Source organism: Drosophila suzukii, chromosome 3 (genome assembly GCF_043229965.1).
Source record: "Drosophila suzukii chromosome 3, CBGP_Dsuzu_IsoJpt1.0, whole genome shotgun sequence".
Lineage (NCBI taxonomy): Eukaryota > Metazoa > Arthropoda > Insecta > Diptera > Drosophilidae > Drosophila > Drosophila suzukii.
In genome coordinates, this window is record NC_092082.1 from 75239422 (window position 1) to 75257150 (window position 17729).

Genomic DNA, 17729 nt, shown 5'->3' on the forward strand with positions numbered 1-17729 from the left:
GCATGCTGAGAAATTTGGGGTATTCGTGTGGCGAAAAAGGGGTACTCCTACTTTCGTTAAAATCTTAATTAGTTTTTCAATCAAGAAATATTTCCCATTTATTTACAGTCTTGATAAGTAACAATAACTATTTGAAACAATTTTAAGGTGCAAATATATAAGTACTTTCGATACTTTTATTAAGTCCCAAATCAATCGATGATGCCGGTAATTTTCATCGATAGTGCCATCGATGTCTGACATCTCCGACGCTGTTTATTTCTCTAAAAAATAATTTAATAAAGTTTAAGGAAAATTACAGTAATTCCCTAGCTGCAAACCATATCTTAAGCTTAAAAAGCGTTGTATGGTGTGATAGATCTGTCGCAAACAAAATTCTTTGACGGAACACAAAGATGGAGGTCAAGGAATTGGTCGTGATTGTAAAGTGGTCCGGCAAGGAGTACCCAGTTGACCTCACCGACCAGGACACCGTGGAGGTTCTGCGTCACGAGATTTTCCGCAAGACACAGGTGCGCCCCGAGCGCCAGAAGCTGCTCAACCTAAAGTACAAAGGTACGTACTTATTAGGCTTCATATACAAGGATTCCCAGTCATTAAAAATGCAATGACTTGCAGGAAAGACAGCCGCCGACAATGTAAAGATCAGCGCCTTGGAACTGAAACCCAACTTCAAGCTGATGATGGTTGGCTCCACGGAGGCGGACATCGAAGATGCCTGCAGCCTGCCGGAGGATATTGGCGAAGTGGTCGATGACTTCGACGACGCCGAGGAGCGCGAGGAATCCGTCGAGCACTCCGCCGTGTATTTGGCCAAGGTGCAGCGTCGTGTGCGGGACTACAAGATCAAAGAGCTGTCGCCGCCACGAGAGGGCAAGAAGCTTCTCGTTCTGGACATCGACTACACCCTCTTTGATCACCGCTCGCCGGCTGAAACGGGCACGGAGCTTATGCGTCCGTATCTGCACGAGTTCCTGGCCTCCGCCTACGAGGACTACGACATTGTCATCTGGTCCGCCACCAGTATGCGCTGGATCGAGGAGAAGATGCGCCTGCTGGGCGTAGCCAACAACGAGAACTACAAGGTCATGTTCTACCTCGACTCCACCGCCATGATCTCAGTTCATGTGCCGGAACGCGGAGTGGTGGATGTAAAGCCACTTGGTGTGATCTGGGCCCTGTACAAGCAATACAGCTCCAGCAACACCATCATGTTTGACGATATCCGCCGCAACTTCCTGATGAACCCCAAGTCCGGCCTGAAGATCCGTCCTTTCCGTCAGGCCCATCTCAACCGGGGCACGGACACGGAGCTGCTCAAGCTGTCCGACTACTTACGCAAGATCGCCCACCACTGCCCGGATTTCAACTCCCTGAATCACCGCAAGTGGGAGCACTACCATCCCAAGAAGAACTCCTGAACTCTCCAGAAATTGCACTCGTTTGTAAGATCCGCATAGGTTTATGTTTATTGAATTAAGATGCATTTTGTACGCATTGCGTCCCAGCCGAACATTATAGTGTGTATCCGCCCTGGTCCGCCCAGTGGACTCGTCTCGCCTCCAGGTACTCCTCGTGCAGTCTGCGCCGCTCGTCTTCAAGCTTAGCCAGTCGGCGGTAGCGCTGCAGCACCATGCCGCAGCCGAAGAGTAGAGCCACCTGACAGATCAGCCAGAAGATGAACAGGGCGATTAGCAGGCTTTGGTTGATGCACACGTTATCCAAGTGCAGTTGATCGTCTATGCCAGCTATCAGCAGCACTCCCCGCTCGCCGTACATGTAGCTGTTGGCGTTGTTCTTGTCCGGGCCGTGAACCCGAATATTGTAGTTCAGAGGCAGTTCCTCCTGCGCAATGGAATAGTTCCCCTTGCCGTGTTCTGGTGCAACGTCCACCACGGTGGATATGTATACAGGGTTCTGGACACGCAAGTCTTCTGGTCTTCGATCTGGCTGATCTACCTGCCGCCGTCTCCTCTGCCAGGATGCACTAGCGCAGTTGCTTGCCGAGCATCGCTCCACACAGAAGCGGATCTTTACATCGAAGCTCACGTTGGCGGTTCCCGAGAATTTGAAGGCATGAAAGCGGGCTCGCAGCATACTTTTGGTGGCCGAGTGAACCCTTTCCAAAGCGGGAAAGACACTGGCATCCGTGGGACATCCGCGCTCATCGATCAACAGAACGTAGTTCTCGTTGTCCGCTGTCTTGGCCACCAGCGAGGTGGCTCGAAAGTCCGGCAGTGGTGCCAACTGCAGCTCCATGTGCTCAGCTAACTGATGTGGGCTGTACTCTGCGACGATCTGGAGTTCCAGGTTTTGTCCAATTTGCACGTCGTTGGTCTCATGTTGGTGCGACAGATCCACTATCTGGAGCGAGATGCTGGGATGCGGATGGGGGCCAGTACTGCTGTTGTAGTGCACCACGCCTTCGTGAGGGAACATGCTGCATGGATTATGTGAGATGGGGAATCAGATGAAGGAAACCAGAACTCACTGCTCGGCGTACTCCAACGAGGATTCTAGGGCGATGGCGCTGGGCACTATCTCAGAAGCATCCGCGCTGCTGTCCCTCACCGAAACGCCCAGCGAGGCGGTCGCATTGCTCTGTATGCATCCGACCTTGATAAGCCGGTCGCCCTGGGTCTGCACATTCGGATTGTTCTGTATGACCACCAGGGCAGAGATGAAGGTTCTGGAAACGGAGGAAATGTAATTTAAAGTAAATTTAGCCCAGAAATGGAAACCTATACGCTATCTATGTATGTATATTTACAAAACTCGTCTAAGATTTACATAAGATCAATGCATATCTTTAACCAGTATGACTACAAACTCCTAATTTTTACGCAATGTTTTTGTAAAGTACTCTCATCTCAAGTAGACCTAATCGGTCTATACAAAACTATTCAGGAAAAACATGTTTCACCTTTGGTATTCCTGCGTCATTTCATAGGCTCGCAGGATGCCACAGCGGTTCTCCTTGATCTCGCTGCCGATCTGGAGCGCCAGCAGGACACTCCCGTTGCCGGATCCTCTGGCCAGGCATTCCTTGGAGTGCATGCTGGCGTAGATCTTGCCCGCGAACCAGTCCTTTGGGTTGTACTTGATGGACATCTCATCGCGAGTGCAAAACACCCGGACTGTGGAGTAGGGAAATGGTTAGAATTGGTTATACCATATTTCCAGAAGCTCTTACCATCCAGGCACTTGACCCTCCGCATGTAGACGGAGTTTTCACGGAGTTTCAGGCTCCGGGGTCCCAGAGACACGATGTCCTCGGAGTGGAGGAGGCACTCGGAGAGGGACAGCTGGTTTACGTAGTAGAAGGAGACCCCCTGGCAGTAGAACTTGGCCTCGTGCGAGCACAGCGCCTGACACTGTAGAGGAAATACGGAGGAAAGGGTCATCAATCACTCAACCGACTCCCATCGATTTCGATTCCAATCATAATGCGCGACAGCCGAAACGCGGTAGACACACCTCTTTCTGGGAGAGGCCCAAATACCTGGCCTCCGCGTAGATGAAGCTGCTGTTGGCATAGAGCTCGTATGAGCAGTTGTCACTCTCGACGGCCCGTTCGTGGCACTGGTTTTCCATGTACTCCTCGTCGTATGGGGCGGCTCGGAAAGCGTCCGGCTGGATGGTCTTGTCCCTGTCGCTCAGCATGCACCTGCCCAGGCGGGGGGAGGGACTCTGGCCAGGATTCGCTTCACCACGGAATCTGCGGATGAAGGTTTCAGACTATGTACTCAATATCGGGTAATTTATGATCCTACTCCCCATACCACCAGTCACTTCATTTTATCTGTGTATATATTTTAGCAATTTAATAATATTTTAGACCGCTATTATACTAATTTAATTCATTTTTTAGAAAATAGGGCTATTTGTTCTCATTTTCGAAAAGTATCACATTTTCTAAACAGTAGGAAAAGATCCTAATTTGAGTATAATCCTAAAAATACTAAATTGCTTGAAAATATCAACCTAAGATCCTTAATCCCATACTACCTAATAGATTCCTAGAGTTGAGGACCCGTTTTAAAGCACTGTTTCTAAAAGCCTTAACTCGGTTAGTAATACGAATCCTTTTTAAGTTATTAAATATGATAATATCTGACTGGTATAAGGTTTTTAATCTAAGCTTTGATACTCTGTTCCGTATTGTACTAAGCTGCTTGGACTGAATATTAAAAAATGTTAATTATTTTTTACAGAAAAATGGAAAAAACCTAACCTATCCCATCACCGCCTGCGAGTGATGTCATAATCCGGAGAAAAGCCTCGGCCATGCATTAAAAATGCACAACAAAAGCAATTAATTTGTCCGGCAACAAGCAACGACAATAAACAACCACCAACAACAACCTACAACAACCGGCCACCAAACAGTCAATTACCGCTCACGATTGTTCCGATACGATGGCGCAAAGGAGGCGGAGAGGCATTTAAATTCGCTTTCGAAGAAGCAGCGCTCGGCGCACTCACGCCGCGTGACCAGCGTCGAAATGGTCTTCTTGCTCTGGAAGACCAGGGTGCTGCCGGGGATTTTGGTCAGTGCCCAGAGACGCCCTCGGCACGCATCGGGAACTGCAAGGTCGGAACGGAAGTGGATTACCAAGGTCGATTCGGCCCCCATCCGGTTATGATTCTACTCACCTCGGAGGCAGGTCTTTTCGTAGAACACAGCCTCGCCATCGGCCACCAGAGGCAGTTCCCCCGAAATGGCCAGATATCGTGAGGTTCGCTCGAAGTACGAGTAGCCATGGCACTCGTCCGTGTCCAGAAGATGCACATAGGCAATGCAGTCGGGATCCTCGTTGCAGATCCTCCAGCACACCTGGCTGACCGGAAGTTCCTGGTCCCCATTGCGCTCCTTGAAGTTGCTAGCCATTTCCGAGCCGTAGATCAGGTTGCCTTCATTCAGATACTCCAGCGGAGGACGAAATCCGACGATCTTCTGCAACTGCAATTGGTGCAGTGGACACTTGAGCAGCAGGGCAACTGGGGGGCGGAACGGAATGTCATGAATGTGGGTTATAATCCAAGGGATGCGCATGACTGCGAGTCATAACATTTTTGAAATTGCCGAGCAGTCATAATATAGGGATTGCGTATCGATTTCCATTCAAGGGGTATGTCTATTAGCTAAGCTTGTGCGCCATTGTGACTGGGCATCAATTAATATGATATTTTTATGCATAAGTAAGCAATGAGAAAATCAATCATGCATCTGCGAGCTAAAGATATAAATAGGGAATTCCAAATGTCTAAACTTACAATTACAAAATTAATTTTATACATTAAATACAGTAATTGATCTTAGGCAAAATGTTTTCTAAGAAAAATAAAAATGTCTAGTAGATAAATAACTCAGATTGTTACAGAAAACTAAGATCTGATCAATTTTGTAGATTAACTCCACAACCACCCAAAACTTACAAGGTCATTTACAAGTGCAAATCTTTAGACATGTTGTTGGATGACACTCAAAGATATTTTGTTTCTATTGGAGTCAAAAACAGAAGCAAAAACTTGTTTACTAACAGGTGTTAAATAGAAAACGACTATGATTATTTGGAATACGATCACTGATAAAAAGAAGGTAGTAAATCAAAATATTTCATATCAAATTAATATTTATATATAGAAAGAAACCAATGCTGAAAGTAAATATGCCCAAATAAACTTATACTGATTCAAATATATATTCATACTAAATCATGTCATTTTTTTATGTATGTAGGTAAAATATGAAATTTTAAATACAATACAAAGACATTTTTTCTTTAACCATATATTTTTTTATCATTGTTACATTCCCCCAATTTTGATTATTTAAGAAGACAATGAGGAACCTGGTAAATCCTTATCTGACTAGTATTTTCCCCACGTTGGCTATTTAGTTAGGAATGCATTTCCTTGTGTAGGTCAGTCTCCCATTCAAAAATAATAAAAAAACGTTCTCAGGGTGTTTGCGAATAAATCTATAATAACAGCTGACATGCACATCAAGCAAAGCAACCCCCTTTAGCGACTTGTAAATTGATCTATGCAGTTTTGGTTTTGGTTTCCACTTTGGCTATTGAATGCAAATGCGAGTGCATCTTCATCACTCTCGGAAAACAGCTCTCTGAATTGGCAACATCGGTTGAGGAATGGCGTTTTGAGTGGGGATTTTAGCCAATCGGCAAGGTCGGCTGAGAACAGAACTCACCGCTGGCATTCTGCTGTAGAATTAGCAAAATCGCTGCAATCGCTAATTTGCATAGCCAGGGGGCGGTCAGCGATGATTGGAGGTGCATTGTTTTTCAGATGCGTTTTTGTGGCTGCAACCGCGAATCGTTTGGCATGCTCGTGCAATAAATTGTAATTGATTTTCGGCTGGAACACGGGTCACTCGAACAGGGTTATTTATTCACTGGCTTTTTGCCTGTTTGCTGGTTATGTTTGGCACAGTTTAACACTTTCGGCACGTGCACTGATTGTTTGCCACTCAATCGCCTGCAGATTCAGCTATTTGCATATGCAAATGGGTCAGGATCCGGGTCCACTTCAGTGCAGCTCTGAATCCTATCCGCTTGCAACCAAATGTATAATTTGGACCGATTTGGGGTCGGACAGCCGCCAGCAGCCTCTAGTGCTAATTACTCCAAACACAATTATGCATTATTTGTTTGTTTTTCGGAAATATCGCGTGGCTTTGGCTTTGGCTTTGACTTTTGCCACCACTTCCATTAGCCGAATGCACTTTGTTTCATCTGTTTACTTTTATTGCCCCTTAATTTGCTGGGGCGATCGCACGTCCGACTCGCGCGGCTCTCGACTTGCAAATAGCCGACTCTGATCCGGGCTCCCAGCCGAGAGATCGAGATCCATCCCCCAGAGCCAGGCCCAGACACAGAGGCTTCAGAGCGCCAGGTACTCGCAGTAGACTCACTCCGAAACGCTGCGTATGTAAATGATATGAACGCTTCTGTCGCAGCAGCAGCAGTACACTGGGAAAAACATATTATGATTTTATAGTATCATAGTATACTACTAAGAAAACTAAAAAAAGATATATTTAGTATTTATAAAAATGTATTAAAAGTATAGAGAACAGATTATTTTCATCATGATAAAGAAAGTATAAAAACATATTCTAATATTATTAATGTATAAAATGTATTAATAATAACGAGTAAACAGTTTATTTTCCTTATGATCATATACAAAGTAGAGAGAAAGATATAGATAAAGTATTCCAATATTTGTGAGGATGTAACTATTCAAATATGTTACTAAATATTGGGAATGTTCTGTTATTTAATTGTTAAAAAACCTTCGGTTTCAAACAATTTGCTTTTGAACTTCAATTTCTTATTTCAAAAAAATGTTTTATAGATATTTATAATTTATATTAGACCGTGTTTTAGTCTGTTTAATCTGTTAAAAAATACATCAGATTTTTTTAAAAGAAATTTTGAATACTTTGTAAAAGTTTTAATCGTTGAAATTACCTGATAGGCCGATATACGATTTGTTTTTCCTTTTTAAGTGAATTGCATTTAATTCTATCTGGAAAAGGCAGAGTTTTCTCTCAGTGCATAGGGAATATATTCGATCGAGCGTCGACGTCGCGGCTAACCGAGCGTATGAGAAATATCATGACGGCGTTGTCGTCGTCGAGATTGCTGATTAGATCGCTGGAGTGTGTCGCGCGCGGACCAGCCACCGAATTGCTCGCTGGCTCGATTTCAATGTGCAATAAACAAAACTATTTAACGCTTGCAAAGGGTTTTCGAGTGGGGCAGGGCGAGGTCCCATCTGGGGGCACGGTTCAGTTCAGTTCGCCTCAGTTCGGTTCAGGTGGGTGGGATCGGAATCGGAATGGGGATGGGGTTGGGGATGGGGATCCATCGGACAGACACAGACACCGCATCTAGCCATGCATGCTCTGTCTTTCCGACAGTTTGTTTGTTTGCACAGTTGCGCCCAGCATCGCTTGTTGTTTGAATTCAATGGCACTTTTAACAGTTCAGTGGTTTTGGCGTTGACAACGTTTGTTTCCCCTTTGCAGCGGCTGCTTCCGAATGACAAATGGTCGTGCCGTTGGCCCCCTTTTCTTGGGCCAAGTTGGGGCCAAGTATCTTACCTGTGGCCAGAGCAAGCGGGGCAATTGTTTATCGCTAATTAGTGGCAGGTAGCCTTTAATTAGTGTGTCATCAAAGGGCCCCCAGTGTAGTATCTATGTATCTAATGGAACTCGCAGTGTGCGATTCGAAATGGCGAACAGTGCGTGACCTTTGCGGTTGCCACTTGGAACCCATATTGGCATGTTGGCCAAGGTCGGTGGCGCTCTATCTCTATTGCCACAGCGACCGAAATGTCTTGGTTGAGCGGCGATACGGTTGACATTAGGGCTCATGCGATTACCTAATTTAATGAACGCCATCCGACTTGAGGAGGTTTTGGAGAGCGTGCGGTTTTGTCATACAGAATGTTTAATAGCCAAGAATGCGATAAGCAGTAAGTTTACCTAGTTAAAGCTACCAAGTTATTAGGTAGTTTAGTAGTGTTTACTTTAAGTTCTTTAAGTATTTTTCATAAAAATAGTAATAAAGAACAAAATACATTTTCAGCAATTTTACCATAAATAAAACAAATTGAAGAGTGTGATTTAAATAGGTTAAAGTTAAAATCAAATCTTACGGCTCTCTTGTAATTTAATTTTTTGAAAATAAAGCCGTTAATAAATAACAAAAAAAGGCATGTACTTACCATGCCAAACATTACAAATAAAAACTGTAGCAATTTCGTTGAATTTATTAACAACTGCAGCATGAATTCCGCCCCTCCTCGACTTTCGTTTTCGCTGTGGACACTCTGCGTATACGTAATAATTCATAGGCATTGCACACGACATGCAATAACTGCGCAATAATTGCCCGTTGCAGCAGCTGCAGGCCACGCCCCTGCAGCATTGCCTCCCTGACCCCATCCAAAAAAACAGAGTTAAATAATGTGAAACATTCAGTTTCAGTGGCGTGACACGAAGCCAGAATGTTGCAGCAACATCGCAGGACGAATGGGGCAGGCTTAAATTTTTAACGCTTTGGCCGAACAACACAAAGACCTCCGAGTTTATTTCCAGTCGAGCCCCACAAAACTTTTACGTAGTCACCTTGAACTATAAAGTACCGAGTGAGTAAGTGCGTGGTGTCAACAACAAGGGCCCAGTGACGCCTGAATGACGCATAAAAATAAAAGTTGCCAACTGCACAGCAGCACATATAATACATACGAGTATCAGGGCACTAATTAAAAATGCCAAAAAGTCATGGGTGTTCCGGGTGGCGAAAGGCCGGAACAATGAGGCACCCATAGCCGCCACCATAACCGTCTGGCTGACATGGAGCTTGGCTCAGAGCAGGCCCACTCCGTCTGGCAAACTGGCGATGTGGCAAAGGGGCTCGAAAATCTGGTCGAGTCGAGCAGCCAGGCGTTGCATGTGCAACTTGTCGCATTGTCTGCTCCACAGAATTATGCAAATGAGCCGACGCACACTCAGCCGGAATTGTTTATGTTGGCCAAATATTTAGCCGAAGCTAGCTAGTCAAAAATCTAGACACAAAAATACTAAATGCACAGAGAAAAATAAAAACAAAGCAGTGTCTTTATTATGAAATGATATTTGGAAATCTATTGTAGGAGTGCAGAGATTCTGATTTCAGAAACTGAAAATAAACAGAAGAAATTATAGCTCTAGGCTATCAACACATTTAATATGATTTTTTTAAAAATATTTAATAAATGTTTAAGTCTTATTAAACTGTTTCTAAACAGTTTCCGTTATTTTGTACGAAGAAATGTTCTTATCTATCTAACAATTTCGGAAAGGGGTCCCATCATCATAGTGTCAAAGAAGTGTGTCAGTTACCATCTTTAAAAGATATATTTTTTATTAAAATCTTGATTCAATAATGTCTCATAAATTAGATAAAAAGAATACTAAATTTCATTTTACATTTTTCCCTACGAGTTTTTTCTCCCTGTGCAGCAGTGAACTTTGAGTGACTGACTTACTAACTTGACTTAGAATGTGGGGGGCAACTTTGCCCTCTATACTATATAGTGTGTGTTGCCTAATTGTCGCCGGGAACTTCCGTTTTGTACGGCACGGCAAAGTTGCCGCCGGTTTCAGCACCCTTGACACCGCTATATGGCTGACTATATGGCTGGCTTTATAACGATATGGGGACCGTGCCCCGCCAACCGACTAGCGTGTGAACTCGTTGGCGTTGGCGTTGACTTTTTGTGTGCTCCATATAGACGACCCCCCGAACCCTCAACTAAATAGCCATCCCCACCAAACTAAAATTTATTTAAATCTGTGCCATAATTGTTTTGGGCGCCTGTTGCGCGTCGGCCTCGCCGAGTTCTTCTGGTTTTCGTTTTCATTTTCATTTTGGCTGTTTGGCTTTTTGCTGCTTGTGTGCGCATAAAATTAGCTCCGTAAATTTATTGTTAGTCATTCGCATTCTTGCCGCTTTTGTGTTGTTATGGAGCCCGTTTAAATGTCACAAGTTGCCACAATTTGTTTAATGTCCGGCCAAACGAAGCCGTTTGCACGCGCCCCAAACTCACATAAAAAATTGGCCATAGAAGTAGATCCTTTACCTGCCGTGTGATTAGCCAAGAAAAGAGTCGACACTTGAATTGCATTAAATAATATTTATTGATTTCATCATTCCATATATAAACGAATCGTAGTTAGTAGAAACGAAAACCTGTGCTATCGAATCAAGTAAATGTTATTCGTAAAATGTCTTCCAAATGCATTACGTACGTATCATGTAGTTGATTCTATGGCAAATTGCGTAGTTATGAGTGGTAAAAATTAAACAGAAATTTAGGAAAATAATAACATATATTATAGTGCCCAGGGGTGTGATCTAAATGGGTCTTTTATTTCCGTGGTGGCTGCCCCTTTGGCTCCCTAGAATTAATGCAGTTCGCATAATAATACACAAGTTCATAAATACATACATAAATACAATCGTAATCGTAGTACATAGTCAGTTATATTTTACTCTTGCTCTTTGCTTTAAATGCAGCCGAAAACAGATATTATTCTCCACTCTTCGCTTGATCGCAAATGATTGTTATTAATGTTCTTTGTTGGTTATAAATTTTTGCTATAATTAAAAGGTTTATTTATATGCATTGGTTTTGTTTACTACAATTGGCTATATAATTTCGTCTTTTTGCAAGCATTTAATGTTTTTTTCATCCTTCTCGCCCGTAAATGTGTTAAAATTCCAATTTCATATGTTAGTCGCGTCTGGAAAGTATCAAAGGGCGGAATTAAAAAAATTTGGGATGAGCTACGGTTCGACGATCTGCTATTTGCTGCCACTTAATTATGCCTCTTATATACTTACACGTTAAACATATTATATATTTTTATTTATTTATATATGCATGTATAAGCGAATTGCCGTTTATCGAATCTCTTGCCGAGTCCTTTCCTTACGTTAATGTCGTATGTCCTACGAGTGTGTGTGGAAATTGGTAATCTCAATGTGGGGAGAGTGTACTGGGTGTACTGGTATTACTGACAATCGGTTTACTTAAAAGCAGGTGCTGAGTTCTGCCCTGGCAGGTGCTGATACAAACGACGTTAGCCGACGTTAACAAAGCCTTGCAAGCGCCGGATCTCTCACTATATATCTGGTAAGTAACACTAAATGAACGCGATTATGTTTCGTACATATGCAACTATGAGTTCGCCTCTTCTGAAAACCCCTTTTCCAACTACTCTCTCTTTGGCCACACGTTCCTGTGTATCCACGATCCTGCGATCCTGTGATCCTGCGATCCTGCGATCCTGTGATCCTGCGATCCTACGATCCTACGATCCTTCAATCCTTTGATCCTGAGGGCCCTGGAGTCGCTAGCTTAGTTGCCTTCATCGTTCGTACTCTCATTCATTTCAAAAACTTATCACATAAATTTTTATATATTTTTTTTGGGCGGAATTCTTAGCGTGTGTCGTGTTTTGCTTGCGCGAAAGCAGAGGAGGGGTTCTAATTCTGCTGCGAAAGGCCAAAATAGACGGATTACTGTGATGGTCACCCATCCGTGCAAACAACAGTGATAACAAAGGAGAAATCGTGGCTGAATGGGCTGTGCTGATTGACTGAAAAACCGAAAAACAAAAACTTGAGCCTTGGATGGGTGCTTTCTGGGGGGTTTCCTTTTTTTTTTTTTTTGTGTGTTCCTACATCAGCGATTTGCCAATTTGCGTGCGATGCGCCTTCAACTATGCTACAGTTTCTCTTTGGTTTCGCCCTACTGTTCGTCCTGTGACTCCTTTTAGTTATCCTCGATGGCGTGGAGTGTGATGTGTATGTGTGTTTTCTGCTGCTTCTGCTGTTTGCTATTCGTAGTTCTATTCAAAAACGCTTACTTGGCTACTGCACATTTATGTTTCTGTTTTTTGGTTTGGTTTTTTTTTTGCTTTTTATGGTTTGGTTTTCGCTGCTGCGTTTGCCTTTACTTCCACTTTCTCGGTCTGTTTGCAATCATAATAATAATAATAATATTAATCTTCTGTTATAACGCTAGCTCGCTGATTGGATGATGCGCCAGGGCCCGGGGCTATGGGCTGCCCAAGCTGGAGGAGCTGGAGCCGTCGTTGGGTCGCTTAGAAGACCAGCATCTGATCGGCACTGCCCTCCGCGCTGTCCTCGTCATCGGCGCCCTCGTCCTCGTCGTCGGAGGTTAGGGAAGCGGCGTTATTAACCACGGACTCTGTTCGGATGGGACGTGAAATTGGAAATTAGAATGTGTGCTTGGATTTATGGACATACCCCCAGTCCAACCGCAAAGATTCCCTTTCTGAAAGGGACGAAACGGAACCCGTTCGCAGCCCTCTCATGTGTTATGCATGGCGTATGTGCGATATTAATAGCAAAACTCAATTACCGATTCCCTGGTAATGCCTGAACTGACCCGTTTGTCCGCCTCCTGCTACCGACAACTTTAACAACCTTAAGTGCTGGGTTAAATCAGCTCGGCCGGGGAAACCAGAACACAAGGATAGGCCAAGTAAACAGTAGGTGGGGGGCAGATAAGCAGATTACGTATACGCAACGGAGTGCGAGGTGTTTTCGATACCGATAGGCGGCTGGCACTGCGGCAACGCATAACTCAGCATTGGGTCATAAAAGCTGGCTTAAAGGCTGGTATTTCAATCCGGGCGGCTGGCCAGGGCTCAGGTGGCAAACCGTGGGAGTGCTGGGCCGATACAGTTCGATGGCCACGAAAATCGTTAAAGAAACAAGAGTATTTCAGCCGTATTTCATCCGAGGGGATTCCATATTAATTGGCAGCGACTGCTAACTGCAGTAAATGCAAACCACTGAGGATTATATCGGCGCACAGGTTCATTTATTTCGCATAATCGGTTTAGTCCTTTGAATTAGGGTGTATCGATAGTAAAAAACAAGGACAGGGACAAAAAATGCCTGTTATTCCAAACTTTTATATTAAAAGGACTACAGGGATGCTTAGGGATTTTTTTATAACACTTTGTAGTCCCAAAGAAATAATGTTTGTAAAGTTTTTAAATTGGACATAAAAATATATAGTGACATTTTTTATAAAGAGATAAAACTCAAAGTAGTCTTTTCAACAGAAGAGTCTTAAATTACCCCTATTGTCGGTCCCATTGTTAAGACCTTTATTATTATTATTTATATATTATTTTGGCTTTTTCGCTTTTCCTAATATTTTTTTAATTTTTTTTCGGAAGGCTGAAATTGTATATCCCTTTTTAAGGCGAGTCTGTTCTTTATGTGTAAATTGTTTGGCTTCTGCATTATGTTTTTCTGGTCGGTTTGGCAGAGAACTGTGCTTCTAACCCACTTACAAATGTTTCTGGGCACTTTCAGGTGTTTCGTAGAAACGTCAATTGTGTGTGCAGGGGGTTAAACGCGGCAACTGACCAGCTTAACCCATTTCCACTGGCACCCTACCGCTGATGATGGTCTTTTGAAAGTTTGTGGGCCCTTTGTTATGAGCCGCGCCAAATGTTTGGGTTAAGTGTTGGTTGTATCCCGCATCCTAGTTTCCAGTGGCCATTCCCCAACCCGAATCCCGACCCAAGTACTCACCGCAGTTGGGTTTGCCCCGTGTGCGTGTGTTGGCGAACTCGACTCCGTGCTTGTCCACGCACCAGCAGACTCCCACCGAGTTGTGGCACTGGGTGGGCTTGTAGAATCCCTGGATGTCGCAGTCCGGTGCGTAGGCCCCTAATTAGTTAGCGGCGCCACAAGGAGGGAGAGAGAAGAAAGTGCAGCGTTTTAGTGGGGCAACTTGGTGGGGCAGTAATGGGTGGGTTAGTTTTGTAATCGGTGAGAAGCGGCACAAGCAAGTTGTTGCTGGATCTATTTTGTTTTTTGGGTTTCGTATAGTAGGGTCGTGTGGCGGGCGAACAAAGGAAGAAATTATATAGTTATATAATATATATATTTTATAAGAGGGGTTCCAAAAAGGCAAACACAAAAAGCATCGGACTGTGGCGGTTTCTACAGCGGGGGTTTTGGGGGGTTTATGGGGTTCTGAGGTTGCGAAAAAGTTCTGTGTTGTTGTTAAAAGTGTTTAATTTGCTGGCTTAAAAGTTGGAGATATAGAAAAAACGGGGCAGCGAGCACAAAACGAAAGTTAACAACGAAAGCGGCGCGAAAAAAAGGTTACTTCTCTTAACTGCTTTGTGTTTGAGTGTGTGTGTTGTTGGTTTTTCAGCAGAGTGTTTAAGTGTAAGTGTGTCAGGGTTTCTATTTAGCTGTCAGGCGCTTAATTATAGTTTGAAAAAGGTTCCAACGCGTGTAAAGTAGGAGCAAAGAGTGTCAGACAAACAAAAACTAAGCGGGCAACAAAGCGCCGTCCGAAAGAGATGGCAGATAGCACGATAGAAAGAGACGGAAACAGAGGCAGCGAAAGAGATGGCAATTGAGGCGGTAGTGAAGGTGAAAGTAACGAAAACCAACTGAAACCAAATTACTCTTTGCGCGCTTATTATCTTTTTTTTCTTTGGTTTGTTTTAGTTTGGTTGTTTTCTAGTTGTTGTTGTGGTTCTATTTTTTTTGGGTGTTTGGGAATATACATAAATAAGGCCCAGGACCCCGCACAACTCATACGAATATAGAGAGAACATAGAAGTATTAGTGTTATGTAGCCAGAGAAATGTCCACCTGTACCTATCTCACCTGCAAAGTCGCCGGCGATTCTCCGGCGAACGGCGGCACAGGGGCGATCCGTCTTCTCGAAGCACCGGCACCACTCCCTGGTGTTGATCGAGCTGTCCGTGTCCAAGTCGCAGGTGTCGATGAACGGCTTGATGCACCGCTCGTTCTGGTCGTGCTCCAGGTCGTACATCTCCTGCAGCGACAGCTGCCCGTCGTTGTTCAGGTCCAGGTGGCCGAACATCCACTTGGCCTCCGTCTTGCAGGCGGGCGGGAAGTGGGCCTTCGACTTCTGGCTGTGCTGGCGCCGCTTCTTGCTGTCGGCCATGATCACCGAGAACCAGTCCAACAGCCGGTTGCCAATCGCCGTCAGCTGCTGCGGCTTGCACTCCGCCGACTTCGAGGGGTAGGCTGTGGGGGTATGATAATATATCATTAGATTATAATTGAAAAAGGTACTCGGTTTTAGATAGTATTGGTTTCTTTACAACTAAGGTTACATTCGGATCTTAAGAGAGTAATATAAAGTACTCTCTTAATATTACATATTTGTAGTTCCACCTGAGAATCCAATTATTTTTCAAGCTAATATTACCATTAAATGCATTATATGCCTTTCGAGTTTGGAATTCTTTATAAAGAATATTTTTAAGGATTACATTTTTTTTTTGTTCATCAGTGATAAATCTTTACAATAAAGTTTCCAAAATTACTTCGGTTTGTGCTTTATAAGTCTTTAAATAACTAATAAAAAATAAAATATTTTAAAGAACTTCTAAATTTTTAAAGCATTTGAGAACAGATTCAGGAAATATGTGTTTCACATACTTTTAAGGAATGTCAAATTATAAACTTGCATAATTTAATTTGTTTGCTAAATTATCTCAAATTGGTGTTATAAATATTTTTGAAAAATACGTGCATATTGTTGGTAATGACCAAATTTGTCGAAACCCATTTGTGTTTATTGAGGAGTCTCACCATTCAAGTTGGTGTTCTTATTGAACTTCTGCTGCTGCTTCTCCACCACCTCGTTGTAGTTGCGCATCTTGTGCTTGTCCTCCTGGTACTTGGACTCCTGCCAATTGGAAAACAGTTAGGAATACAGGATACAGAAACACTACAGGAGACCACTTACCTTCTTGTAGGCCGTGTACTTGAGGTACTTGTAGTGCTTGTTGTCGTATTTGATCTCCTCGGGCGTGAATGTGTACTGGGCATTAATGTGGTTGTAATGCCGGTTATTGTCCTCTTTGTCCTGCGGAAAACCCAAAATGAAAATGTCCCAAAATATCGATACAAAATATATATACTTGATTAACTTACATTCATGATTGTGTTAAAGTCGTTGTTGTTCCCGCCCATAATATTGCCGCTGTTCATCATGATGTTGTTGTTGCTGCTATCCTTGTAAGCCTGCTGCTGCTGTTGTTGTTGCTGCTGTTGTTGGTCCAGGCTGATCTTCTTGTTGTACTTGTTGTAGCCGGCGATACGTTGCAACCGCTTTCCATCGACGTTCTCTGTGGAAAATAAAAGGGCCAAGGGGCGAAATGGTCAGGAAACCGCTGGAACAGGCCAACTTTTTGCATCCGGGCATCAGAGCCCCCCGTCCGAAACCCTCCAAATTCTGTTTTTCTGCTTTATTTTCCGGCCAACACTGCCCTCTCAGCTGTGCAAAATTGAAAATTAACGTGCCTGACTGGCTGAGTGGTTTTGGGGGCCCCCAATAACAATGGCAACGTCGGCTACTTGTTCGCCGGCCTATTAAATATTTAACAAGTGATGTGCCCGGGCAAAAATATATTTAAAGCCAAAGCCATTGTTTGGTAATTGGAATTTTTAATTGCCAGCTTTTGAGGAGGCTTTGCTCTTCTCCCTAACAAATCGCGTTTAGCAGTCAGCTCAGTTTTTTGCAGCATACTTTCATGGGCAAACAACGGGCGACTAAGCCTGTCGCAAAATATGCATGCAATTTATTTTGCAGTCTACGGAGGTCCTTCGTAGTCCTTCGACTCTGGCCAACTGCCAGGCAGTAGCTCATTATGCGGAGGCATTTGATTCTGGTCTGGGAGGGCCGTGTTATTTGTTCCCGGCACTCTTAGTCCGTTTGTTATGGCTAGGATTTGGATATAGACTCACCCTTGCAGGGACAGAATCCTTTGCAGGCGATCCGTATGGACGTCGAATGTATGCAATTGTGATAATCCAATCTGCATAGTGATGAGTAGGTTCTGTTGTCAGCACCGCACAGGAACGTCGGCTTGGCCACAGGACACGGCTTGCAGTTGCTACAAAAAAAAAGGAGAAAAGAGCGGAGTTAGAATGCCGCCTGAAATCAGAAAAGTAAAACTCAAGGGGCGCAACGGCAACAAATAGATGACATGCAAAATTAATTTTTATGCAAATGAAGCCTGCGTCCTTCCCTATCCCTCTCTCTATATATAACACCATCTTTTTTTTTTGTATCTCTGTCCACATGTCCCCACCTCTGGTGGACAA

At 43.8% G+C, this 17729-nt stretch overlaps 3 protein-coding genes across 4 annotated transcripts in view; 1 reads left to right on the forward strand and 2 right to left on the reverse strand.

The window, feature by feature from the left end:
* The first annotated feature begins 219 nt into the window (after positions 1 to 219).
* Positions 220 to 1513, forward strand: Ublcp1 (Ubiquitin-like domain-containing C-terminal domain phosphatase 1). The gene is made up of 2 exons (XM_017076088.4): positions 220 to 555; positions 619 to 1513. The coding sequence occupies exons 1-2, from the start codon at positions 396 to 398 to the stop codon at positions 1419 to 1421; spliced, it is 963 nt and encodes a 320-aa protein (XP_016931577.1). The 5' UTR covers positions 220 to 395; the 3' UTR covers positions 1422 to 1513.
* On the reverse strand, positions 1443 to 6826 carry LOC108011038 (uncharacterized). Its single transcript, XM_036818080.3, has 8 exons — positions 6215 to 6826; positions 4657 to 5001; positions 4398 to 4587; positions 3478 to 3718; positions 3194 to 3374; positions 2924 to 3137; positions 2492 to 2689; positions 1443 to 2440 (listed from the first exon to the last, which is right to left on the reverse strand). The coding sequence occupies exons 1-8, from the start codon at positions 6300 to 6302 to the stop codon at positions 1516 to 1518; spliced, it is 2382 nt and encodes a 793-aa protein (XP_036673975.3). The 5' UTR covers positions 6303 to 6826; the 3' UTR covers positions 1443 to 1515.
* Positions 6827 to 10693: 3867 nt separating this feature from the next.
* Cow (Proteoglycan Cow) overlaps positions 10694 to 17729 on the reverse strand; it is a 46464-nt gene continuing 39428 nt past the window's right edge. The window contains exons 5-11 of one of the 2 annotated variants that reach the window (XM_065865985.2): positions 17370 to 17518; positions 16557 to 16750; positions 16369 to 16488; positions 16212 to 16308; positions 15255 to 15641; positions 14160 to 14297; positions 10694 to 12795 (exon numbers count right to left, since the gene is read on the reverse strand). In XM_065865985.2, the coding sequence (XP_065722057.2) occupies positions 12689 to 12795; positions 14160 to 14297; positions 15255 to 15641; positions 16212 to 16308; positions 16369 to 16488; positions 16557 to 16750; positions 17370 to 17518 (1192 nt within the window). In that variant the 3' untranslated portion in view covers positions 10694 to 12688. Of the gene's footprint in view, positions 12796 to 14159; positions 14298 to 15245; positions 15642 to 16211; positions 16309 to 16368; positions 16489 to 16556; positions 16751 to 17369; positions 17519 to 17729 lie in introns of both variants that reach the window. The other variant, XM_065865984.2, reaches the window with a different exon arrangement.